This window comes from Myotis lucifugus, unplaced genomic scaffold, assembly GCF_000147115.1.
Source record: "Myotis lucifugus unplaced genomic scaffold, Myoluc2.0 scaffold_646, whole genome shotgun sequence".
Taxonomy (NCBI): domain Eukaryota; kingdom Metazoa; phylum Chordata; class Mammalia; order Chiroptera; family Vespertilionidae; genus Myotis; species Myotis lucifugus.
Genome location: NW_005871694.1, coordinates 307,164 through 330,816, shown reverse-complemented (window position 1 = coordinate 330,816; position 23,653 = coordinate 307,164). Strand labels below are relative to the sequence as shown.

Below are 23,653 nucleotides of genomic sequence, written 5' to 3'. Positions count from 1 at the left end.
GTGTGTGTCTGTGTGTCTATTCTTTCCCTCTATGCCTGCCCACTGAAGGGACTGGGAACACACTTAATGCCAGTATGTTGATTTTCAAACAGTATTTTCCACTAAAAGGAATCATGTTCCTTGGCAAAATGGCTAATTTCAGGGCTCTGGCAGGGGAAGAACAAGATGAGTCTGGAATATCTTGTGTAAGAAAGTAAGAAAATACTCAAAGAATAAAGGGGACTTGTGAGCTCACTTCGGCAGCACACATACTAACATTGGAGTGATACAGAGAAGATTAGCATGGCTCCTGTGCAAGAATGACACGCAAATTCATGAAGTGTTCCATATTTTTAAAACAAAGAAATACCAGGTTAAAAAAAGGGGGGAGGGCATGTCAAAAGTCAGAGAAGTCAGTTCTCGCTGGCTAAATCGAGGACAATTCTCTATATAATAAAAGGCTAATATGCAAATCGACCAAACGGTGAAACAACCGACCAGTTGCTATGGTGCGCACTGACCACCAGGGGGCAGACACTCAACACAGGAGCTGCTCCCTGGTGGTCAGTGCTCTCAGCCAGAAGCAGGGCTCAAGGCTGGCAAGCGCAGTGCCGGCGGTGGGAGCCTCTCCCGCCTCCGCAGCAGCGCTAAGGATGTCCGACTGACAGCTTAGGCCCGCTCCCTGTGGGCTCCTGGACTGGGAGAGGGCACAGGACTGCCTGAGGTACCTCCCTCCCCCAAGTGCACAAATTTTGTGCACTGGGCCTCTAGTTTAAGAATAAAAACTTTAAAAATGATGGCAACTGATTATAACCCACAGAATGGGTTACGAATCCATGAATCCACAACACTCAAATAGGTGAATAAATAACTTTTTTTTTTTTTTTTTTTTTTTTTTTTTTTTGCAGTTAAGAGTCCACAATAAAGAAAGCATGGAGGTATGAGAAAATCTCCATTTGGCAACGACTATAAAAATAATTCAGCCAAGAAACATTAACAGATGCTAAAATTCGTGGGTAAAATGGAGATGAGGAATAGGTAGTCTCAAAAATATCTCCCCACAAAATATTAACTAAAAAGGGCGAAAAGCCGAGTGGAGAAATCTGGCAGAAATGATCTTAGTGGAATGATCAATAAGGGACAACCAGGCGTAGTATGCCACCCTTAGGTTGAAATACAAAAACCCAGCCTCTGTGATGTTCTGGTACAAAAATGCATAACGTTGGTCCAATCATGTGGAAACAGCAGACTAACTCCAATTAAGGGATGCTCATAAGGTGACTGGTCCATAATCTTCAAAATTACCGAGGCCATGAAAGTAAAAAAACAACTGAGGAATTTTCCAGATTGAGGGGACGAGAGATTACAGGGCTGAAAATGGGGAAGTGTGGGGAGAGAGGAAAAATAAGAATATGGGAGGAAAACCAGCCTGTCACTACTTTACACACACGGAACACACACGTGCACAATGCTTCCCAGGTAGTGAACACTCACTGTTAGCAGTTACTACGATACCAGTAATAACTAGTCATTAGCTATTACTATTCTTACGTTTACTGATGAGTTTATCCAGACAACTTGCCACACTGGGGTGACATAATGGGCACCTCAGCAGTGCCAGCGACACTCACACAGCACGTACACACCCAAAACCAGTGCATGGCATTTACAATCCAAAGGACTCGCCCATCTAAGACCAGCCACCTGAACATTTCCATTCCTCCTCGAGTTTACTGGGAACCATATACAAACTAAAACACTCTCTGGGTCTCTGAGTAGCTGAATGAAAATCTGGAGAGTACCAGGTTATATGCAGGTATTCAGCAAGTTTCCTTCTGATAGTAGTGGAAAATAAATGGGCTGGTTGTCTCTCGCCTCTGACAAGAGTTCTTTGCTGCATTTATTTATCAAACACTTACTAGGCCCAGCCATGGAAACACAAAGCTGACCAACAGTCCCTGCCCACGGGCCAGTCCCGTTCTTGTTGGATAGGCCACAGGTTGGCAAAATGGAAGCCACAGAGTGACTGGGCTATCCCAGGGCTTTCTGGGAACACATAGGGGGCACTACTTTAGCCTGGAGTGGGGAACGGGCGAGTAGGGGTTGGGAAGTAACTCCTAGAAGAAATGATGCCGCCAGGGCAAATCAGCTGGGCAAAATGCAGGTTTGCACTACCATGAGGTCAGCCAACCAACCAAAGGACCCCACTGCCAAGGATGGGGGCCCATGGCTGAGCATGACACCTGAATTCATGCACAGTAGGGCTGCACCATGCTTTATTTTCAAAGTGCTTCTGTGACAACAGGGGGACATTTTTCTCCAGACATAAGCCTTGTACAAAGAATACCTTCCACTCAACTCCATAGTTCATAAGAGCTGACATTAACAGAGCCAAGACTTAGCCTCTCTGGCTAGGTAAAAATATCACCCGCTGGACATTGCCTTGCGTGTGGGCCCAAGACCCAGGAGGATGTGACAGGAATGCAACAATCTCAAACTTGGAAAAGCTTGTAATTTACTAAGAAAGGGCAGATGTAAAATTTTAAGACAAATCTATTTGGTGGAAATGGAATAAGAGGGCTAAAGGAGTTCAAATAAAGAGTTTGCCATTTATTCCTGGTGAAGTGTGTTCAAGAAACTTTTAGCCAGACGCTCCCCAGAAAGACTAGTTCAGGGTATCAGGCAAGGAAACCAAAGCCATCAGAAGAGGCAAGTGCAAACCTGGGTGGAGGGAATCGGTAAGGACCACCTGGTCTCTCCTTCCCTATTTCCACAGCCACTAGCCATCAACCGGTAGCTATGATGTGCACTGACCATCAGGGGGCAGACGCTCAATGCATAGGCATGGAAACATGGAACAGACTGATGAATCTCAGAGGGAAGGGAGGAGGGGGTGGGTGGGAAGAGATTAACCAAAGATCTTATATGTATACCAGAGGCCCAGTGCAGATTTGTGCACCAGTGGAGTCCCTTGGCCTGGCCTGCGGGGATGGGGCCAAAACCAGCAGTCTGACATCCCCTAAGCAGCGGTTCTCAACCTGTGGGTTGCAAACAATGAAAATACATCCTGCATATCAGATATTTACATTACGATTCATAACAGTAGCAAAATTACAGTTATGAAGCAGCAATGAAAATAATTTTATGGTTGGGGGTCACCACAACATGAGGAACTGTATTAAAGGGCCGCGGCATTAGGAAGGTTGAGAACCACTGCAAGGGGTCCCGGATTACGAGAGGGTGCAGGCCAGGCCAAGAGACCCCACCGGTGCACAAATCCATGCACCGGGCCTCTAGTATACCATAATGAAGTTAATATATGCCAGTGTAATGGAAAAGCCACCTTAGAAGGAAAAAGGATGCTACAACATGAAAGCCTTATAAAATTAAGACAGTTTATCACTTGATATGAACTTTTTTATGCATTTACCTCTACAATCATTTTGTAAAAATACTAATTTGAACAGTAAAGAAAAAGGTGGCCAGGCAGATTACTGCTTATATGGTTTTAGTTATATTTCTGGTGCCCAAATTAGTGAAGTTTTAGTGCAAACAATTCTACAAGTAACTTGCAACTGATAGGGAAAATTAAATCTCTTACAACTTGCAGTTGGTTATTCATATTAGCCAAGTAGATGGGTTTTATCTTCACTTTCATACATTTAAATGCTATCGATCATTAGTATCAAAGTCTAAAACATACCAATGAGACTGAGACTCCAAACAAAATACAGTACAAATTTATTGACTCCCATCATTCTTAGTCAAGATTTAAGCAAAGTAAACAGACAACAGAATTGGATATGAATAAGCAATGGATTAACATTCCACAGAAATCCTATTTGACTATGAATTTTCAGTCCAAAAAAGCTTATTCCTAAATAAAATCAAACAATGAATTATTCTGCTAAGGATATAACAACAAAATACACAATTATAAAACCACATTTGTTTTTCTTTCAACAATAAGCATATATTCAATGAAAGTTTTGAACAGTCTTGGATTAATGTCAATAAGAAATGATCACTTTTGGAAAATCAATATTAACCAAGTATGTAACTGGAAAATCTGGATAGCACTAACAAATGACCAAAGAGCACTGAATTCAATTATTTTACAGATTTACAGCAAAATACTTTGGTTCACAAATGACTGCCTCTATAAGGAATTTTTGAAAAGCCTTACATTAACTCATTTTTCTCCTCCAGATCTAAATGCTGACTGTTTGGTTTCTTCCTAGTCACGTGGAAATGCCGTAGCCAGAGTAGCACTGAACAAACATGGCAAAAATTAGGCAAACATCAAACTTCTTAAAGTGCTAAAGCCACAAGGGAAAAACCCATCTTTAAAACTTAAAAAGGCCAGTGTTAAAGAACTTATTAAAGAATGTGTTAGCATCAATGCTTTTCACAATTACTGCAAAATATTGATACATCAGAAATTGATATAATGTTCCAATATTAATTAGTGCAATTTATAAAGAGATGTTGTGAATGACATCTAATTATTTTTTGTAGTTAAGAAAAGGCAAATAATTTCACTTCCCACAGTTTCAGATTATGGAACACACACACACACACACTTAGAGGGAACAAGGCCAACTTTAGATGAGTTAATCCTGTCTCCCCCTCACCGTGGCCAGTTGGCCTGTGGATGAAACACCCCTTACCTCCAGGGAAGGACATGTTTTATTCTTGTCTGTGTCTGTTCTCAGCACCAGGGGGTGCTGTGTGTGGATTAGAGTATAACCAATTAAGTGCTGGGGCATATTTTTAAAGAGAAGGTTGTTACGACTCGTTCCAGATCAGAAAACCAAGAACCACTTAATCTCCCCACAAATGCACATGACATCACTGTTGAATCATTAGCTGAATATTTTGATAAAATTATAAATACATACGAACCATAACCAGTTTTAAAGGTAAATATTCTATTATTCTTGAAATATTACTATAAAAATGTGCACTAATGTTACCTCCATTGCTTACCTTAATAAAAACGTGTTTTATGATGTTCCTCCCTCCCTCCCCAACATGAAGAAAATGATTCAATAACAAGTTCTCAGATTAACAAAGAATATATTAAAACATCTTACATTCTTTCCACAACTGCATAAAAAAGCAGACATCCTGAATACTTACAAGGAATAATGAACTTTCTACACTTCCAAAACTAATTACAATCAGAAAAATCTTTTTCAAGAATATATTTGCTAGCTAAAGAGTTGCAACAATGAAAGACCAAGTCATCTTACACCAAGTATTTGACTACTGAGATATTCTTTAAAAACCTGTTTACTGAATAAAGCAATAAACTTGTCTTTCATTATTTTACTTCTTAACGCTTAAAATAGTTACACGAGTGGAAGCATATTTTATTTTTTGACCACCAAAATAAACTCTTTCCGCCTAATGCTTTTAAGATACAGTATAAAAAGTAATAGAAAAACCAGAACTGCATTATAAATGTTTTTGGTTCAAAATTTTATTTGAAGTCTTACGTTCCTTGCCTAGACAAAAATGTGAACTAACAAGACAAACCACTGGCAATTCTTAAAATCTAACAGATTCGCAGCGTCTGTATTGAGATCAAAAATATCTTACTGGTCAACTTTATTTAAAAAACCTCAAAAAAGTGGCATAAAGGTTCAAGTCCTAGGATACTGAATTTACAATGCCAAGATACTGTGTGTCGTGGATTTACTAGATACTCAAACAGCCATAAGTAATGATTACTCTGAGGGAAACTGTCTTCTACTGAAGAGATAGCTACCAAGGTGTTCTGACTAAGAAATACCACATCATACAGGGAATGAACTCACTGGACAATAATTCATCCTAATGTTTGACATTAAATTGTATGCTTTAGTTTTGTCTCTAAAATGCAGACTTCTTTAAGAAAATATAGAGATTGTAATAATCATTAATTGTAACTTAATTTTATTTTCCTTTCACCATCAAATTTAAGAACAGAAACAGGAAGTAACCACTCAAATATTTTGGGACTTTTGAGTTTTCAAATCCTATATAATAAAAGGCTAATATGCGAATCGACCAAACAGAGGAAAGAACTGTGCGCTCCCACAGGGGGAGTGCTGTTCAGCCAGAAGCCAGGCTCACGGGGAGCGGGCCTAAGCTGTCAATTGGACATCCCCCGAGGGCTCCTGGACTGCAAGAGGGTGCAGGCCGGCCTGAGGGAGCCCCCCTCAAGTGCACAAATTTCGTGCACCGGGCCGCTAGTGAAAAAATAAAACGCAAAATTTCATATGTAATTTACATAATGTACAAAGTCAATTAGTATTTTATAAAAATGTTTGTGTTTCAAATAAAAAGACTGTCCTTCCTACCTTTGGTCTGGAATGTGGGTAATGAGGTTGATAAGGACAGTTCTTTTCTGCTACAGCACAAATTTAAGTACTCAGCATACTATTTCTTAGTCACAGTAGTTAATTTTTCTTTTTTGAAAGAATAGCTTGTAAAAAAATTAATAAACTTGGTAGTCTTAATCCACATCACTACCTTAAAAGGATTTTGTAGATTCCCCAATTTTTCTACTTTTATATATCTGACCACCCCACACAAGTAAAATAAAAATTGTACCTTTTGAAACAGCCCCTAGAACTTTGGATAACACCTATAGAAAACCAAAAAAGCTCAAACCCTATGGGCCAAAAAGAAGTTAAAAAAAAACCACAAAAACTAATTTTGGACCCTTGATAGTACTTAAACAGCCGTTTAGGAAATGCTAAGCAGTGACTTGAAGCAAAAACGGTTTCACTACGTGAACGCTTTACCACGATAAACTCCAACCAATTCTAACAGAACTTATCACAAGACAAAGAGGTAGGAAACTGTATACTGTCAATATCATTTTTGAAAAGTATGTGGAGACTGCAGTGTGCTGTTTCTTCCTTTGCTTCAGGTCTCTGGAAGTGAATGGTAATTCAGGATTCAGAGCCTCTGGGCTGACTCTATGTAAATATAGGTCCTGACCTTTTTGTTATACTAATATTAATTTCAAAATTAGTGCCACGTTATCTTTGTCCCAAATACACTCAGATTTTCAACTTGTGGCAGCGTAAGCCAGAGGAAACCAAACATCTAAGTCCTTCCAGTGCTGGACTGAACTTGCACTGTGATGTGGACACAGCACAGCAGCAATCTGATCACAACACGTGTCCCCACTGAAGCCTTTGTAAACTGACCTTAGGGGCCTTCCAGAAATCTTATTTTCATCTCCCAAGTCTTCCAGCAATAATTACACTAAGTGACCCAAGAGAAAGTTTTTATTTTATAAAAATGTAAGTATTACTATTGCTGATTTAAATTTCTCACAATTTTCATATGAAAAATTCTACATGACCACAAAATGCCAAATATTTTTATCAAGTGTCAGGATAACTTCTTAAAGTTGAGGTTTATCACTTCTTTATTGCTAGAGTATTCTAAAGACCTAAATCAACACTGCAAACTACTCCACTTCTTCCAGGTAAGTTTTGGACTTAAGAACATGGCTGAGATTTAACTAGAACTTATGTGTCTGATATAATTAAAAGCAGAAATCCTTTAATAGTATTTCACTAGCTGCACATCAGTAAGAAAACAAAACCACCTCAAATTAAAGATTATACTGACACTGTGGAATGAGGAACCATGCAAACAACCAAGACCAATCAATTTCAACATCAATGAAGTCTTGTCCTGTGACTGTAAGGTCCAGAAGCACAGTATTTTTTAAGTGTTTTCCTAAGTTGAGTAGACATTAGTAATTAATGTCAGTTTACCTCCAACTTATACTCAAGAATAACAATTTCCAACCTTTATTATTTTTTTGTAAAATATATTTTTGTTTTACATGACACATTTCACAACTTAGGCTGAAATCTGGAGACTGCTCCCATTTCGTTAGAGGGAAAAGGGGAGGTCTTTTAATTATGGGTTTGTTCGTGACTCCAAAGACTGAAGGCGGTCTTGAATGTCCTATGGCAAAGTTTACACATAAACTGGCGTTTAAATGTGATCGCTGAAAGGGGCGGGGCATGGTAAAAGAGTGTGTCTGATTCTTGGGGCACAAACAGTTTCTCCGTGGCCGGAGCTGCATTTTCAGGCAGACCCGTTGGACTGTCAGGCTCCAGGGGCTGGATCTTGGGCAGCGGCGGTGGTGGGGGCAGAGGTGGCGGCGACGGAGAGTTTGTGGGAACAGGGCACACTTCAGAGTCTTTATGCGCTGAGTCCTCTGTAGCCTGAGACATATGGGACTGGAAGTGACTCCAGAGCCGGAAATTGGTGCGAAAAGCTTTGTTGCAAACGTGACAGATGAATGGTTTCACGGAACACAAGAGCTCCTGGTGCCGCTCCAGTTGCTTGTGCGAGGTGAACGTCTTGCCGCATTTCTCACAGGGCCACAGGCCCGGGTCCTTGCTGGAAGCTGCTTCTTTCGGAGCTGTGCTGGCCTCAGGCGCCACTTCCTCAGCTTCCTCCACAGGCTCCTCTTTGACTTGGATCTTCAGTTGCTTCGAAAGGCTAAGGTCTTCGGGAAGACAGGAGGAGTCTTCCGAATCGAAGTTGACTTGCTCTGAACAGTCACTGAACGCATTGTCATCTTTTGGTGTGACCACGTGGTTTGCTTTCTGAGGCTCGGGCTGGGCCTGGGGCTTGGAGGAGCCGGTGACTTCACCGTTGTGGTCCTGGATGGGTAAGGAGAAGTTTTCGGCTGGAGCCATGGTGTTCTGATTGTGGACTTCGACTTGGTGCCGCCAGATGCTGAAGGAGGACTTGAAGGTGCGCATGCACTCGAGGCACGTCAGCTTCTTGTACTCACACTTGCTCTCGTGCTCGTGCTTGAGCTCGGGCGAAAAGAACCTAAGGCTGCAGTAGGGGCACACGGTGGCGTTCCGGCACAGTCGCTCGTGGCTGCCTTGCTCTAGGAGAGAAGAGAGCTTAGCGTTACAGAGGCGGCACTGGAAAACCTCCTTGCTCGCTACCGGACCGTCAAGAGCGAGAGCTTTCGGCTTAGCGACCTTGTGTCCTCCAAGAGGCTTCTCTCCAGGATGCATCTTTATGTGCTGTTTGAACTGAGAGAGAAAGCGATAGGCCTTTCCACAGTAAGTACAAATGTACACGCCTTTGGCTCGCGACCTCAAGTTCCTCTTGATGACTTGAGCTGGGGAACTACTCTGCCCCTGAAAACCGGGCTTGCTGCGCCTCAACTTAATGATCAGGGCCTTCTTAATCTCTCTCTCTCTCACTATGTCAATCAGCTTTCTTTGGAACTTTTCATCCAGAACGGCATGTGAACTAGAGGCTGGTGACGGGTTCTTCACTATGCCGTGCTGGGTCTGACAGTGGGTCCACACCTTGAAGTTTGTGTGAAACCGCTTGTGACAGATGTCGCAAGCGTAGGGCTTTTCTGGGTTGTGGTACATGTTAATGTGCCGGTGAAGACCTGCTGTTGATCTAAAGATCTTAAGGCAATGTTTGCATTTAAATTTTTTGTTTGGTCTTGTTCCCTCCAACTCACCAAATTCATCTTTGCTCAAGTCAGAATCTGGAAAATCTGCTTTGAGTGTGGGGCTTGAGCCTTCCTCGAGATTATCTTCTGACACCAGAGAGCCGTGCTCGTCCACCTTTAACTTCTTCAAGGGCAGTCTTCGATCCGCCTGGAACCTCCTTTTTGCTGGGAGTCTGCTCATGTCTTTTTGGTCGTCTTCTGTTTTCAGAGGAAGGTCTCTCGAGCTGGATGCTGCTGCGGCGGCATCTCCCACAGTGACCCGAATGATGTCGGAGGGATCTGCCGATGGGCTGCGGGGCTCCGTCTTGACTCGAACCTCAGCAACAGGGGGTGCACCCTCCCTCTCTGTGGACTGAGAAGCACTGAAGGATCGGAGGCGGTGTGGCTGTGCGGCTGGAGTCCCATCTTCTGGGGTTGGTTTTTCACTACCCTCTTTTAAAGATGACTTTTGAGATAAAGCACAAAACACATTCCCTGGTGCATCACTTTGCACTGCAGATGACCCCTGGGAAGATTTCAAATCTATTGAGGGTGAGTAGACAGGAACCTGGCTGTCCATCGACAGTGACCGTCGCAGGAGACTCTTAACAAGCGGGCCACTTCTGTCAATGCTTTGGTTTGCAGAAGCAGACCCACTGGACGGGATCACCAAGCCCAACTTTGAGTAGTACAACAAGTTCCTGTCCTCGCCCGGGCCATTTCCTCTGTTAGTTTCTTTCAATAGATAGGGAGTCTCTGATGAGCTTCGAAGAGACAGAACAGGTGGCCGGGGCCTTGTCAGAGCCAGCTCTATAGCTTTTCCTTTGGGCAGCTGACTGCTTCCACCTGGTTTGTCATCCACTGCCTCTCTGTCTTGCAGCGGTGCGGAAGACAGGACTGCATTCCTTTTCCCCAGGCTGCTTCTGTTAGTATCATCCAAAGATCCAGAACACTCAAGAGACTTTGTGTATCCCACAGAACCATCTTTTGGCCAACTCTTTTCAGTCAATGACAAATCGTGAAGTGGTTCAACTGGTTTGGAAACCTGTGGCTTACTGGCATTGGCCTTGACTGCAATGTTTGGGGAGGGCTGGGAAGTATGGCTTATATCGGGTGGACTTTGACTAACGGTTTTCCCTTGTGCCTCGTTCCTGCTTTGACAGACAATGACACTTCTCTTTTGAGAACTGTTTTCATCATGTTCCACGAATATTCTTTTTCTGTTGGGACACATTGGAAAGGGTGCTTGAGGTGTTTTAGAAACGATGTTAGTCAGAAAGGAAATCCCGAGGCTGTAGCCTAGTTCTTGCACAGCAGCAAGGCTGCCTTTCTCAACAAACAAAGACGAGGAATAAATGTAGTTCAAAACGTTATCAAAAGTATCTGGTTCACAAAAGTCAAGCTGGAATACAGTTTGCAACTCATTCTCCTTATTTGTGAATAAACTATGAAAATATTCACTGCTAGCAGCCAAGACATTTTTGTGAGCTCGAAATTTCTGGTCTCCAACAATCAGAAGCACATCACACAACTGTCCTTTGAGGCGTTCCTCATTGAGTGCGCTCAGGAGAGAAATGGCATGCGCTGGGTTGATGTAATGCTGTAATCCCTCCATTGCTTGGGTTTATCTGAAAGACAAAGTATAAAATTATAAACAATGCAGTGAAAAGTTCTCCATCAGGTGAAATGCTCTGCAAAGGCAGGGACCATTAACTGTCTTTTCAGAGGTGCCAATATTTAGCAGATTATAGGCACACAAAGCCTTTGTATAAACAATCTTATTTAAATAACATGGAAAATATGAGGAAACAGGTCTCATGGCATAAGTAGATCATCAATTATTAAAATTGAGGGATTTTAGAAACTACAGACTGTAACACAGGCATTTTCACGCCATCAAAAAAGCTGTTAGACCATGGCAAGTATGGAAGGAAGAGATATTTAAAAATAATAGTTTATTATTTAGGGTCCTTATCCATTTCCTGTTTGGTTCTATTCTTATTAGTTCAGAGAAGTTATGATGTACTGAAATGCCTGACATCTATAATTCTGAAAGGAATCCTTTTATCACTGTGTCGTGGTTCGGAACGAGTCACCCAAGTTGTGTCTCTGAGGTATGTGGATTATTTTGAGTTAAAGGCAACAGATACCCCAAGAGAAACATTGCCTTCCGAACAACCTAGAAGAATTGAATTAGGATAACCTTTTTGACTTCTCTATATGGCAGGACAAACTACTAATTACTGTATATCTGCTCTTATCATCCTACAATAAACCCCCTCTCCTCTGAAGCCCCCTGGTGCCTTACATCATCCTTAGCTCAGAATATCACATATACCTCATTTCCCCAGTCTGTCTCTGGACCTCTCATGTATGCGGGGTTCCCATATGTAATTACATTTGGTTATTTGCTCATGTTAATCTGTCTCAGGTGGATTTGGTTAGACCAGCCCAGAAAATCTAGAGGGTAGAGGAAAGTTTCTTCTGCCCCCCACTACTAGATATATTCATTAACAATGCGATTTAACAATGAGTTGCAAAGTAGAGGTCTTATCAGACCGTTAAAAATAGGCCTAAGTTTGGAAAGTGAAAAATCATTTGCTAATGACTACTGTATCCTAATTACTATTTAACAAAGGTTAGAAATGGTAAAGAATAAAATAATTTGTTTTCTTATATATGCTAAACACCTTGGAATCTCCTGAATATTATTTTCTTACCAAAATCACATAGTCAATAATAGCATAAAGGAAACTTTGACCTGAGTCTAAACTAAATTATTACTAATTCAAAATTAAGAGATTGAATTGGGATTTCTCTGACATTCTTCTCAAATCTAAAGGTGAGACAACCTAGTGGTTGGGTGCAGGCTCTGCCCAAGAAGCTGGGGTTTTTGCTGTCGATTAGCCTGATTATCAGGTGCCTCATCTGAAATGGGAGCATGGACCATGCCCTCCCTTAAGGTTGTTGTAAAGATTAGGTGAGCTAGCATCTCATACACAGTAAGGAGTAGACAAATGATGTGCAATTCATTTTCAGAAATCGCAGGATTAATAGGCATTTAACTCAATATCAAAAAAGAGGGGGCTCACTTGAAACCCACCCATGTTCTGGACTAAGAAAGCCATTTCATAAAGAGATAATGTTACTGTAACACCTCATCTCTCTGGTTTGATTTTATAATGCCATCTTTCTTTAACACATTAAGCGTCCAACCGTTTTATCTTCCTGACGGAAAGTATAGTGTCAGTCACCGGTGACTGACTGTTAAAACGTGTTAAAATACTTATGATATTTTTTAATATTAAAATGGATTCAAAGTAATTAAGACTACTTGTGACAGTTCTATCATTCTCTAGAGGGCAAGTTGTGGATGTACCAAACTCCACACCCAGCACATGTGCAGGTTCTCCCCTGGCTTCAAAGGACAAGTCTTTGCAGGTCAACCAGATCTGGGCTCCTCAGAAGAGCCCACAAGAAGAGTCTGGTAAGTCTCCAATCTGGAGCGACCAAGCATCCTATACCATGTCCTTAATATTATTCTGACTCCCTGTTCCGGTGCTGACTCAATTTAACCAACTCAGAGGCATGGCTTTGCTTCTGGGACAAAGCCTGTGGCCTGTCCACAATCACTCACCTCGATCGGACTTGACTGATTTTCAGTTCATTTCTGACTGCCACCATTTCATACCAGTTGTAAATTTTAGTGCTTGTATTTGTGATTGCTTGATAAAGGTATTTTCCCTTCCTTTCCTGTTCTGTTAGCCATCTTAATTTCTCCCTTAGCCCCCCTGTACTGTCTTTATAATCACACATCTATTTATGTGCAAATAAACCCGTCATCTTTTACAGAGGTCAGCATAGAAAGAGATAAGCTTATAATACCACACTTAGCAACTTAGCTGAGTACTGAACAGTTTTTAGTGCTAATGATTTTTGAGAAAACTGGTTCAGATGTTGCCACAGGGAAAAACAACAGATTAAGAATCAAAAGCTTGGCCGAAGCCGGTTTGGCTCAGTGGATAGAGCGTCGGCCTGCGGACTGAAGGGTCCCAGGTTCGATTCCGGTCAGGGGCATGTACCTGGGTTGCGGACACATCCCCAGTGGGAGATGTGCAGGAGGCAGCTGATCGATGTTTCTATCTCTCTATCCCTCTCCCTTCCTCTCTGTAAGAAATCAATAAAATATATATATATAAAAAAAAAAGAATCAAAAGCTTCGACAAGTATTTTTCAAAGGTGTTTCTTAAAATCAATTTAGTGGTATAAAACTAGTAATAAAATAACTAGAGCAAAGTGAAAAATGTCAGAATGTCTCAAATGTAGTAAGGCTAACTACGGTCTTGTGGAACTTCTGTTTTGCTTCTATGTATACACATCCAAACATGTGAGCAAGTCCTGGGTTGGGATGTATAATATACTCCTTCCTGGGGGCCAGAGTCAAGACAGTGTGAAAGAAAGTGCTCTAGGCTAATCAACCTCTGAGCCTCAACAATGCTACTGTGGAATTAAATGAGAAAGCAGCAATTGTTACCACTTACTCATTCAACAAAATGGCATTTGAGAAGGCCTGAAGGTGGTAAGGATGAGCCATGAGGATGGTCACTGAGGAAGAGCATTACAAGCAGAGGGGAGCGTCAGGATAACAGCAGGGATGGAGGTGAGAGCCGAGGGAGGCATGGAGGATGACATCAGAGAAGCATGATAAGAGGCTGTGTAGGGCTGGGTGGACGCATGGAAGAACTACACTTTTCATTGGGCAGCCATGGGAAGATTCTGAGAAAAGGAATTATGTTTAAAAGGATCGCTCTGGCTACATTGTTGAGAATGGACCATGGAAAGTAGGGAAAGAGTGGAAGCTGGAAGGGCAACTAGAATGCTGCTGCAATGATGCAAGTGAGACATGATGGCTGCCTGGACCAGCTAGGAGTCCACTGCAATGATCCATGTGAGACACTATGGTGCCTGGGCCAAGGTGGTAGCAGGGGAGATAAAGGCAGTCATTAGGAGTTCTAGTGGATTGACTGTAGCGGGTAAGAAGGTGAGCAGTTAAGGATGTCTCCAAGAATTCTGCCAGAACAACTGGAAGGATGCCCGTACTTGAGATGAAATTTGATAGAAAAATTGGTTCAGATTTTTTTTAAGAATTCAGTTTTGATATATTAAATGTTAGCAGAAATCTATTTATTAATGTACCTTTTACTGGCACCCTTTCCTGCTTCACTTTCCCTATAATCTTTCTTGTGCTTCCTGGGATCACTTCTCAAATAAACTTCCACATCTGAATCCTTGTCCAGAGTCTGCTTTTTTGGGGGGACACATAACAAGACACAATGGAAACTTGAAACTATAGGTATAGGCTGAAGAACTGTGTGAAGACTAAACCGAATGAGATTTTGTCCTTGAACATGAAGCAAATGCTAGTCCACATAGCATCTGCACCCTATTCATATATGCTAAAAGTCAACATTTTCTCACTTTTCATTGTTCAGAAGTTTCCTTCTTTTGCTTTCTTCAAATTATCATCCCTGTTTTTGTTCTAAGTAAGTACTTCCAATCCCTTGAACCACAGGCTTCTATAATCTATAATAAAAGCATAATATGCTAATTTGACTGGACGAAGCTGGGGCTGCGAGGGAAGCCCGGTACTGGGTGCCGGAGGGAAGCTGGTGCTGGCAGCCGGGGGAAGGAAGGCCTACTCTTGCAGGGATTTCATGCATCGGGCCTCTAGTCTTTGAATAAAAACATCTGGTAATTAGGGAACAATAAGTCACTCAGAGTTGAGTTGTAAAAGACATAGTCATTGTCCCTGAAAATTATTTGGGGACTAAAAACTATTTGAGTGTAACCTCCATTTAGAGTTATCAATGAGACTGTTTGCCCAAGAACTGGCTAACTAAGTATGTCCAAATTCCTGATATGCCTGATAAACAAGTCTATAGTGTTTTCCAATCTATTCACTCAAGCACTAATTGAACATTTACTGCCACACATTACTGTAAACATTTTTCATTCGTTAACTCAATATTTACAGCAAAGGCAGTACCCTACACTACAGGTAATAATAGTACCCTACACTATAGGTACTATTATCACCACCCCCATTTTATAGATGAGGAAACGCAGGCACAGAGGGATAAGGTACATGCTCAAGGTCACAGACTTACTAGTAAGCAGCAGAGCAGGACTCAGCTTCAGAGGCCACACTCTTAATTCCTACATCACGTACCACTAGTTTCCTCTTTTAACTCTCACATAAACACTTAAGCTAGGCACTGTCATCGTCCCTGTCTTACAAATTAGGAAACGGAAGCACTGAGAGGTCAAGTAATGTACCCAAGGTCACCCAGTCAGTTAGTAGTGGGTCTGGAGTCTGGCCCCAGAGTCTGTACTCTTAGTCATCATGTTACATGCTTCTCATAACTGGGCATCCATCTAGTATGTGCCAGAACCAGCTAGACGTGGTAGATATCAATCTGACAAGCATGGACCTGCCTTATGGGCACCTGAAATCTTGCGTGGGAACAGAACAAGTCAATCTGTCATCATGCTCCAATATGCTAAGCACCAGACAGGTACACAGAGTAGAGACAATACAGGTGATGGCACTGATCCAGGTGAGAGGAAAGTCAGAGAAGGCATGCAAGGTAAGAGGCCTCCTGAACAATCAGGTGTTAAGAACATGGGAGGAGCCCTGGCCGGTATTCCCAATGGTTAAAGCGTTGGCCCACGCACTGAAGGGTGTCAGGTTTAATTTCTGGTCAAAGGCATGTACCTTGGTTGCAGGTTTGTTCCCTGGTCCCAGTTGGGGCATGTGGGGGAGGTAACCAATCCATGTGTCTCACATCAATGATTCTCTCTCTCTTTCCTGCCTTATCCCTCGCCTCCCTCCCACTAAAAATCAATGGAAAAAAATATTCTCAGGTGAGGATTAACCATCAAAAAAAAAAAAAAGAACATGGGAGGAGTCAGGAAAGAAGGGTGAAGGGCACTTCAAGGACAGGAGCAGTATGTCCAACATCATAGGGACAAGACACAGTGGCGGGCTGGAGCAAAGGAAAGACACACATAGGGGAAGGCAGGTGAGTAGGGAAGGCAGGCGATGAGGCTGGAAAGAGGATAGAGGCCTGAGGGCCCTGGGGGCTACACTCAAGCACTGTAAGAGGAGCGTGACCTCTTCCACCTCTCCAGTAGCCCAACACTCTCATGCCTGGAGCAACAGGACAGAGAGCACAGGGCAGGGCAGACCCCTCACAGGTTGAGGCCTTTGCTTTTATCTTTAATTCAATTACTAAAACTGAAAAACAATGGCTCCTTTCCTGGTAGAGCTGCAAACAAGTAACATTTTGAACTTCTGTGTTTTAATGGAACTTAACAACTAAAAATATAAAATGCTATGTTAAAAATGCAGGCAAAAGTGGGGAGAAACCCACACTGCGAAATGTCATGAAATAACCCAGCAAAACCCTGTGTGGCTGGTGGGTGTGCAGGCTGAATTCTCAAAACCCACTGCCTTTTCTGCTCTTCTGCCGTCAGACGAGGCCAGCTTTGTTACTGGATGTACCTTCTCTTCCATAAATCTGCCGGCTTATCACACTCCGTTTCTCACCTATGTTTTAATTATGAATAATCAGCCTCTGACTTACAGAAGACAGTGCATAAGTTTAAAAGCTCTATGTATACACATTGCCACTGTACCCACGGCCTGTACCTTTCCCTTTGCTCATCTCTACCTGACTCATCAGTGCAAGTGCTCCTGCTACCAGTCATGGTGGAAAAACCTCTGCACTCTTAAAAGAAAAGTGGGTGAGATGGGAAGAAAAGTCCCCTTTATGAGTGGCAGAAAAGGCTTGGAGGAAATCCCCCAGGAAAACCAGATTCTGAAACAGGGCTGGCTTGCTTACCACTGGGTCCCGTACACAAGTATCTTCCCAACTCTGCCTGAACTGTTTCTATTTCGGCTGTTTCCTGAAATTTCCAAATGAGAGAATCTTTATGGTTAACAAGTCATGGAAAGACTTTCAAATCTGTGTACTTGCCTGAAATCCTGGCATTGCCACCTACTAGATATGTAACCTTGTAAAGATCACTCGACCTTTCTGAGTCCAGTACTAGTGGTTTTCTTAACCTGATGAGCGGGGCTAACACTACCCACCACAAAGGATTTTCACAATGAATGAAAGACACAGTATGTTTGAAAGTTCCTAGTATATATAGTGTTTCCGATATGGCAAGCGCACATTTTATTTCCTTTCTTTCCTGCATGTTTATGTGGGCCTGCTACATGTCACGTATCACAAGAGGTGCTGGTGACGGCAGATGAATGAGCTGGCCGGCTGCCTGCTGCCCAGTAGCACACATTCCTGTCGTAGGACATGCATGATGAAGGACACAAGAAGTGTATAATAATGCTGATTTCAGGAAGCAGTTAATTGGGCCAGGGGTGGGAGGGTGGATGAGTGAACAGGGGGACATCAGGAAGGTTTGGGACTCATGGATCACTTGACTAGTAGTAACACTCACTTGATTATTAATACAGGTTTTCTACTACAGGTACTTTTCAGAAACACTCATTTGATCCTACCAGGGCTTCAAAACTCCCAAAGGCTTGACCTGGCCCAAAGCCATTCATAACTGAATTCCAAAAAATTAATTCATATCAGCACCTCAAATTCCTCAGATACTAAATGCTAAGAGGAGCGGGGAATTCCTATTTTAATATAATTTATTTCAATGCAAATAATTTCCTCTTTATACCAAATGTAGAGGAGTTGCAAGGAGTTAAGATTTTTAAGGGAATGGGTGGAAGGCAGGCTCTTTTGGAATACACAGCGTGCTGGGGAATTGAAACAGAAAAAGGGAAGCACGTAAGCACTTGGATAAAAAGACACTTGGAGATGAGTAAGGCACTCAGAAAGGAAGATGGGAAGGGACCAAAATAAGCTAACTTTCACGTTTTGGAGACTAAAACTCAGGCTGGCATTAGAGCTAAGATACATTATAGATCAAATTGGCTCCAAGACTAGCACACAAAACCCTTACTACCAGATTTATAGAGAAATGTCTCTTTCTATATTAACCTAGAATTGAATTCTGAGCACAGAATCCTTTGGAATGTTGGGGACTGCTTATATATCCTAAAAATGACACTGGAAGAAAAGAGGAATGCATGTAACAAAAAGCAAACACACAAACAATGCACCTACATTCCCCGACATGCACTCGGGGACAATATAGATATCCAGAAGCTCCTCCGATTTCAACGCCAGCCTTGCTTATCTGATCCTTCAAGAGAGTTATGTCACTCACTCCCTTGGATCACCTCTCACCACATTTTCAGTCTCTTGAGAAGGTGTAATTTTGATTAAAGGTGTGTTGTCTGCGCCTCCAGCTGAATGGCTCTGCTGTAACTCAGTTCAGGTTGAGTGGAGACTCTCTGGTCTTGGCCGCTTAGCAGCCACTCCTCCTCCTGCTGCAGGAAGCCCCTTGATTTGGCTTTGGAAGAACTACCCTCGTCCCCCTAAGTACAGTCTGATGCCTGTTCTCCCTTGCTCAGGAGTAAGTACATAACCAAAGCCAAGCTGATTAGAAACGTTCTCTCTGGAACCTGGCCTGAGGAGACGACAAAGGCAGTAAATGATGGAAGCTGATTTATTCAGCAGTGGTCTGGGAGTGCAGCCTGCCAGGGCCTGGCTACACAGATTCCTGCAGTTACATACCATGGTTTTTCTCTTTCCGTCCAATTCTTTAGCTTTTCCTTAAACCTCAAGAGCAACCCTGTATCTTTATAATTCCTTTTTCTATTCAACCCGATCAACCAATCTTTTCCTGTTCTTGTTATTAAATGATGCTAACAACATTATTTCATGTGCTATTCATTCTTCCTGTCTTCCCTTCCAAATGCATGGATAAACTGCGGCTGGACTGAGCTTTCCAAAACAAAGCTTTGATCGTTCATTGATTGAACACATTAAGTATCAGCATTATTAATTCACTCTGAGCTCCTATTAGATGGTAAGATATACCGGAAATACAAGGGTGCACAAAACAGACAAGGCTCCTACTTTCTAGTGAGGTAAATCACATGATAAACAAGGAAACAAAAAAGATGAGTTCAGACTATGCTGTGTTATAACGGAAAGAAATAGGGTGCTGTGACTGAGTAGAGTAACTAGCGATTTGGAGAGGAGGGCAAGGGAATGCCTTGATGTGATATTTGAGCTGAGACGTAAGACCTGAGTGAAAAGAGCCAGACTTGACTTTGTTTAAAAACAAAATAATAACAATGGTTCTCCATTAGGCTAAAAGGCAAGATTTTAAAAACGTGTGCTCCAAGGTTCTGTAAATTTGGTTTCAAACTAGTTTTTAGATTTTTTCCCCCCCTTAGTTATCCTGGTGCTAACTTCCTGCTTCAGACACTTCATCTCTGAGACACAACCTGCACCGTCCTGCTTCCGCAATGTTCTACACCTCATGGAGCCCCCTCCCCAGCTCTCTACTCAGCTCAACATTATCTTTCAAAGCTCAGCTCAAGTTCCAATTAAGCCTTCTGCCATGGGCTGGATTGTGTGACCAGTCCGTCCTCCCGCCCCAATTCATATGCTGAAGTTCTAACCCCCAGTACCTCAGAATGTAAGTGTATTTGCAGATAAGGTCTTTAAAGGGGTAATTAAGTTAAAAAGGTCTTTGGGCCCTACTCCAACCTGACTTATAACAAGAGGACACAAACACAGAGGTTCAACGATGTGAAGACAGAGAGAAGATGGCCATCTACGCACCAAAGAGAGGCCTCAGGAGAAATCAACCCTGCCTATACCTTAATTTTGGACTTCCAGGCTCCAGAACTGTGAGAAAATAAGTTTCTGTTGTTTAAGCTATCAGTGAGTGGTACTTTGTCATGGAAGCCCTAGAAAACGAATTAATACACCTTCCCTGACTACTCAGTCTATAATGAGCAAACACCTTTCAACTCCTGCATTACACAGAGTGGCATCATTGATGTAGTGTTTATTCAGTGCCTTACACTGTTAGTCATCTGTGTCTCCCCAACTGAACTGTAAGCTTTTAAGGACTGAGAATCTACTTAATATCTTTTGACACTCTTATCAATGCTCAACATTGTATCTTGCACAACAATAAGTATTGATTTTTTTCAGTACTCTGACATTCCAATTAAGTGCAGGAGTGGAAATTATGCTTTTTTATTTCCTATCATAAAGCTGGTCCCTTATATTGATTTTCCTATTACTTCCTAGATAAAGTCCAAATGCTGGACTGACATACAGGACTCTTCATACTCTGGTTGCAATTAATTTCTCCACCCTTATTGGCTTATTGGACACTTCTTACCATCCACCCTACAAACTTGCACACCTGGTTTCTTACCATTTCTTTACTCAGCCAATTTCCACAGAAAGACCCAGCCCAAATGCACTGTTCCTGGACAGCTTTAGTAATTTGCCCCTATCCAGTAGCTCAGTCATCTCAACTACCACAATACTTATCCTCTCTCTGCAATAATACAACTATTTCGAGTGATACCCTTCATGGGAGTCCCTAAAAGGGAGAACCCTTGTTTCCGCCTGTTATCCCTAACCATTAGCACAACGCCTCGCAGGTATCTATTGGGGAAAGAGAGAAATTATCACACTCAAGGCTCAAGACCTGGACTTGCTCACCTTTATTGCTCCAGCATCTGCTATAGAGCTCAGCACGTGGCAGCTTTCTTTGCCGTGTGTATGAGTTCCTGTGGCTTTCATTTACCACCGAGCAATGGCTCTGAAATCCGTATCTCTGCTTGGACTTCTCCGTGGAACTCCAGCCTCTCAGGTGCCCAATGAAGACTTCCATCACAGGAAAGCCCCCATGTCCAGGACTGCAGGTATGATCCACACCTTCTCGCCCCTACCCCCATACCTGCTTGTCTTCACCTATTTCCTACTTAGTTTGGTGTGCTCACAACCACCAGGTCTCCTAAACCAGAAACCTCTTCTCCTTCCTTTCTAGCTAGTCCCCAGAACCTGTCAGGCCTCCTGCACAAGCAGCCTGAGATCTGCTCTCCCATCCCCACTGGCTTTGAGGACATCTACAAATGCCCCTTCAGAAATCTCTTCACCCGGAGACTCCCTCAGGAACTCAGCCCCTTTTGTGTTACACACGTAATACCCGCTGCATAAACACTGTAAATTCCTAGAGGGCAGGGGTTATAACTTTTTCAACTTTTATATTTCCACAGAATGAAGCACACTATGTACTCAATAAATAGTGTTAAAAGAATGAATTAAAGTTACTTTCAAGTAAACCAAAGCCCCCAGTTTCTGCTTTCTTTTTATCATCAATATTTAGGGATGCTTCAATTTAAATGCAGAGGACGATTAGTCATTCCAGATGAATGAGGAATTTGCTCCAAGCACGGAGGGAAATGTTTTTTAAAAATAACTGTCAAGGAGAAATCTTCCTAAAATGGATTAACCCATGTTCCTGTCCCCTTAAACGAGGGAAGCAGCGCACAATGCGGGCTCCTTACTGATGACTCAGGGTCATCATGATGAACAATCGCTGGACTATGCTGTAATACACCGATGCCCTCCGATGCTAGTGCTGGCTCTGGCACGGAAAACCCCTGGCTGCTACACTGTGCGGAGTCTGATGAGCATTTGTCCCGTCGCCCACTGGCAGGCAATCCCGCTGCAAAACCTGCCTAAAAACACCCGGCCTCCCAGCGTGCTGCTGCAGAAGGCCCCCCCCACCCCCGCCAGGCCCGCAGCCCCGCGGCTGGCGTGCACGGTAACCGGGGTAAGGGCTAGGACGGAGGGGCTCGCTCCTGCAGTCAAAGGCACGATCTTCTGTAGTGAGCTACAGAGTATGTTCCCCGTAAGTGACCTGGGCGGTAGGAGCACCCATCACAAGATGACGGGGACTAGAGCCCACGGAAGTCTCTGGGCCCGGGTCTCCGGAGCCGCCGGTCTGAACCCCTCCCCTCCCCCCTTCCCCACCGCAGGCCGCCTTCACACCCGGGTTTTCCCAAGCCGAGCAGCAACGCCGGTGGCCAGCGAGGGGGCTGTGCTCCGCGGCGGGCGTTGGAGGCAGAGAAACAGGTCTTCCCGAGGGCCAGGGGGGAAAGGAGTGCGCTCCGGGGTCCAGGCGTTTGTTTGGCGGAGGCCCGGCCAGGAGGCAGGGCGCGCAAAGCAAAGTCGACCTGGGTTACAGGTCGGTTAAGCCGGCGGGGCCCGAGGGGACGGCGGGAGGGGGCGTAGGCCGTGGCAGGTGCGGGGTCCCACTGACCCTCCAGCTTCCGCGCACGCTCGCGCGCCCCTCAGCAAACACCGGCCAGTGGCCGCCGCCACAACTGCGCCGGACGGGAGCACGCGCCCTTGACGGGAAGGCGACCCAACCGTTCGGCGCAGCAGCTTGCTCAGAGGCCCGGCGCGTCCGCCCCCAGGGCCACCTGGCCGGGCGAGGGAAGCCCAGTGAGGGACCGAGCATGCGCAGTGGCGAGGGCGAGGCCAAGTGCGGGAAAGGAGCATGCGCAGTGTGAAGGCACAATAGGCTACGTGGGAGCCCAGGGCATGCTCGGTGAGGGACGGGAGCCGGCGCACGCGCAGAAGCGCCCAAAGCCCGCAACCCACTGGAGAGAAAAAACAGGAGAGAAATCACCTCAGAGTTACGTCAGGAAAGGCCGCGTTTTGCGGGGAGGCTGTGGCCTTCCACGGGGCCCCGCAGTTCTCCTAGGGCGAGGGGCGTGACAGTTACTCACCGGTCTTCAGCCCGGAGGCAGACGCCGGGTCCCTTTCCGCTCACACTCGGCTCGCGCGCGCCGCAGCCGCCGCTGCCGCTGTGATTCCATCCATCTTGAATTTGACGTCATCCCACACCAGGGATGAGGTCATCGCAGGCAGCGCTCGTCACGTGCGCGGTGCTGTGATTGGCCGCCGGGCGCTCGGGGGCGGAGCGAGGGAGGTGCGCGGCGCGGGGGGCGGGGCGGCGTCGGGCCGACGGGAGGACAGCCAGCGCCACCCGCGTCCTCCCGCGCCCGGCTTCTACCGGGGCCGCCCGCGTCCGCCTCCTACCGCCGCTAGCGTCCTCCCGGCGCCCGCCTTCCTCCCGCTCCGAGCTCTCGCCCAGCCCGAGGCAGACTCCTGGCGGCCGCGAGGGGTGGCGGCGGCGGGAGGGGCGCGCATCTCG

The 23,653-nt window shown here is 44.2% G+C and overlaps 2 protein-coding genes and 1 non-coding gene across 7 annotated transcripts in view; 2 read left to right on the top strand and 1 right to left on the bottom strand.

The window, feature by feature from the left end:
• The first annotated feature begins 227 nt into the window (after window positions 1–227).
• LOC111823736 lies at window positions 228–334 on the top strand. Its single transcript, XR_002826809.1, has one exon. It is a non-coding gene; the product is annotated as a U6 spliceosomal RNA (small nuclear RNA).
• A 3,363-nt stretch (window positions 335–3,697) lies between these two features.
• ZBTB21 (zinc finger and BTB domain containing 21) lies at window positions 3,698–23,331 on the bottom strand. Of its 5 annotated transcripts, XM_023746264.1 has the most exons (4): window positions 23,126–23,331; window positions 21,148–22,324; window positions 9,500–11,097; window positions 3,698–8,902 (listed from the first exon to the last, which is right to left on the bottom strand). In XM_023746264.1, exons 3-4 carry the CDS (start codon window positions 11,082–11,084, stop codon window positions 7,908–7,910), a joined length of 2,580 nt encoding a protein of 859 aa, XP_023602032.1. In that variant the 5' UTR covers window positions 11,085–11,097; window positions 21,148–22,324; window positions 23,126–23,331; the 3' UTR covers window positions 3,698–7,907. The 5 variants fall into 5 exon arrangements, with proteins under 5 accessions (XP_023602032.1, XP_023602031.1, XP_006105236.1 ...); XM_023746263.1 differs by having other exon boundaries at window positions 3,698–11,097; XM_006105174.3 differs by lacking the exon at window positions 21,148–22,324 and having other exon boundaries at window positions 3,698–11,097.
• Window positions 21,242–23,653, top strand: part of UMODL1 (uromodulin like 1) — an 83,818-nt gene continuing 81,406 nt past the window's right edge. The window contains exons 1-4 of the mRNA XM_014447355.2: window positions 21,242–21,350; window positions 21,476–21,627; window positions 22,148–22,264; window positions 22,470–22,509. Of these exons, the coding sequence (XP_014302841.1) occupies window positions 21,242–21,350; window positions 21,476–21,627; window positions 22,148–22,264; window positions 22,470–22,509 (418 nt within the window). The remainder of the gene's footprint in view (window positions 21,351–21,475; window positions 21,628–22,147; window positions 22,265–22,469; window positions 22,510–23,653) is intronic.

What these genes read in the sequence shown, in the direction of transcription:
- ZBTB21 (XM_023746263.1), bottom strand. Translation starts at nt 11,084, where the DNA reads ATGGAGGGATTACAGCATTACATCAACCCAGCGCATGCCATTTCTCTC.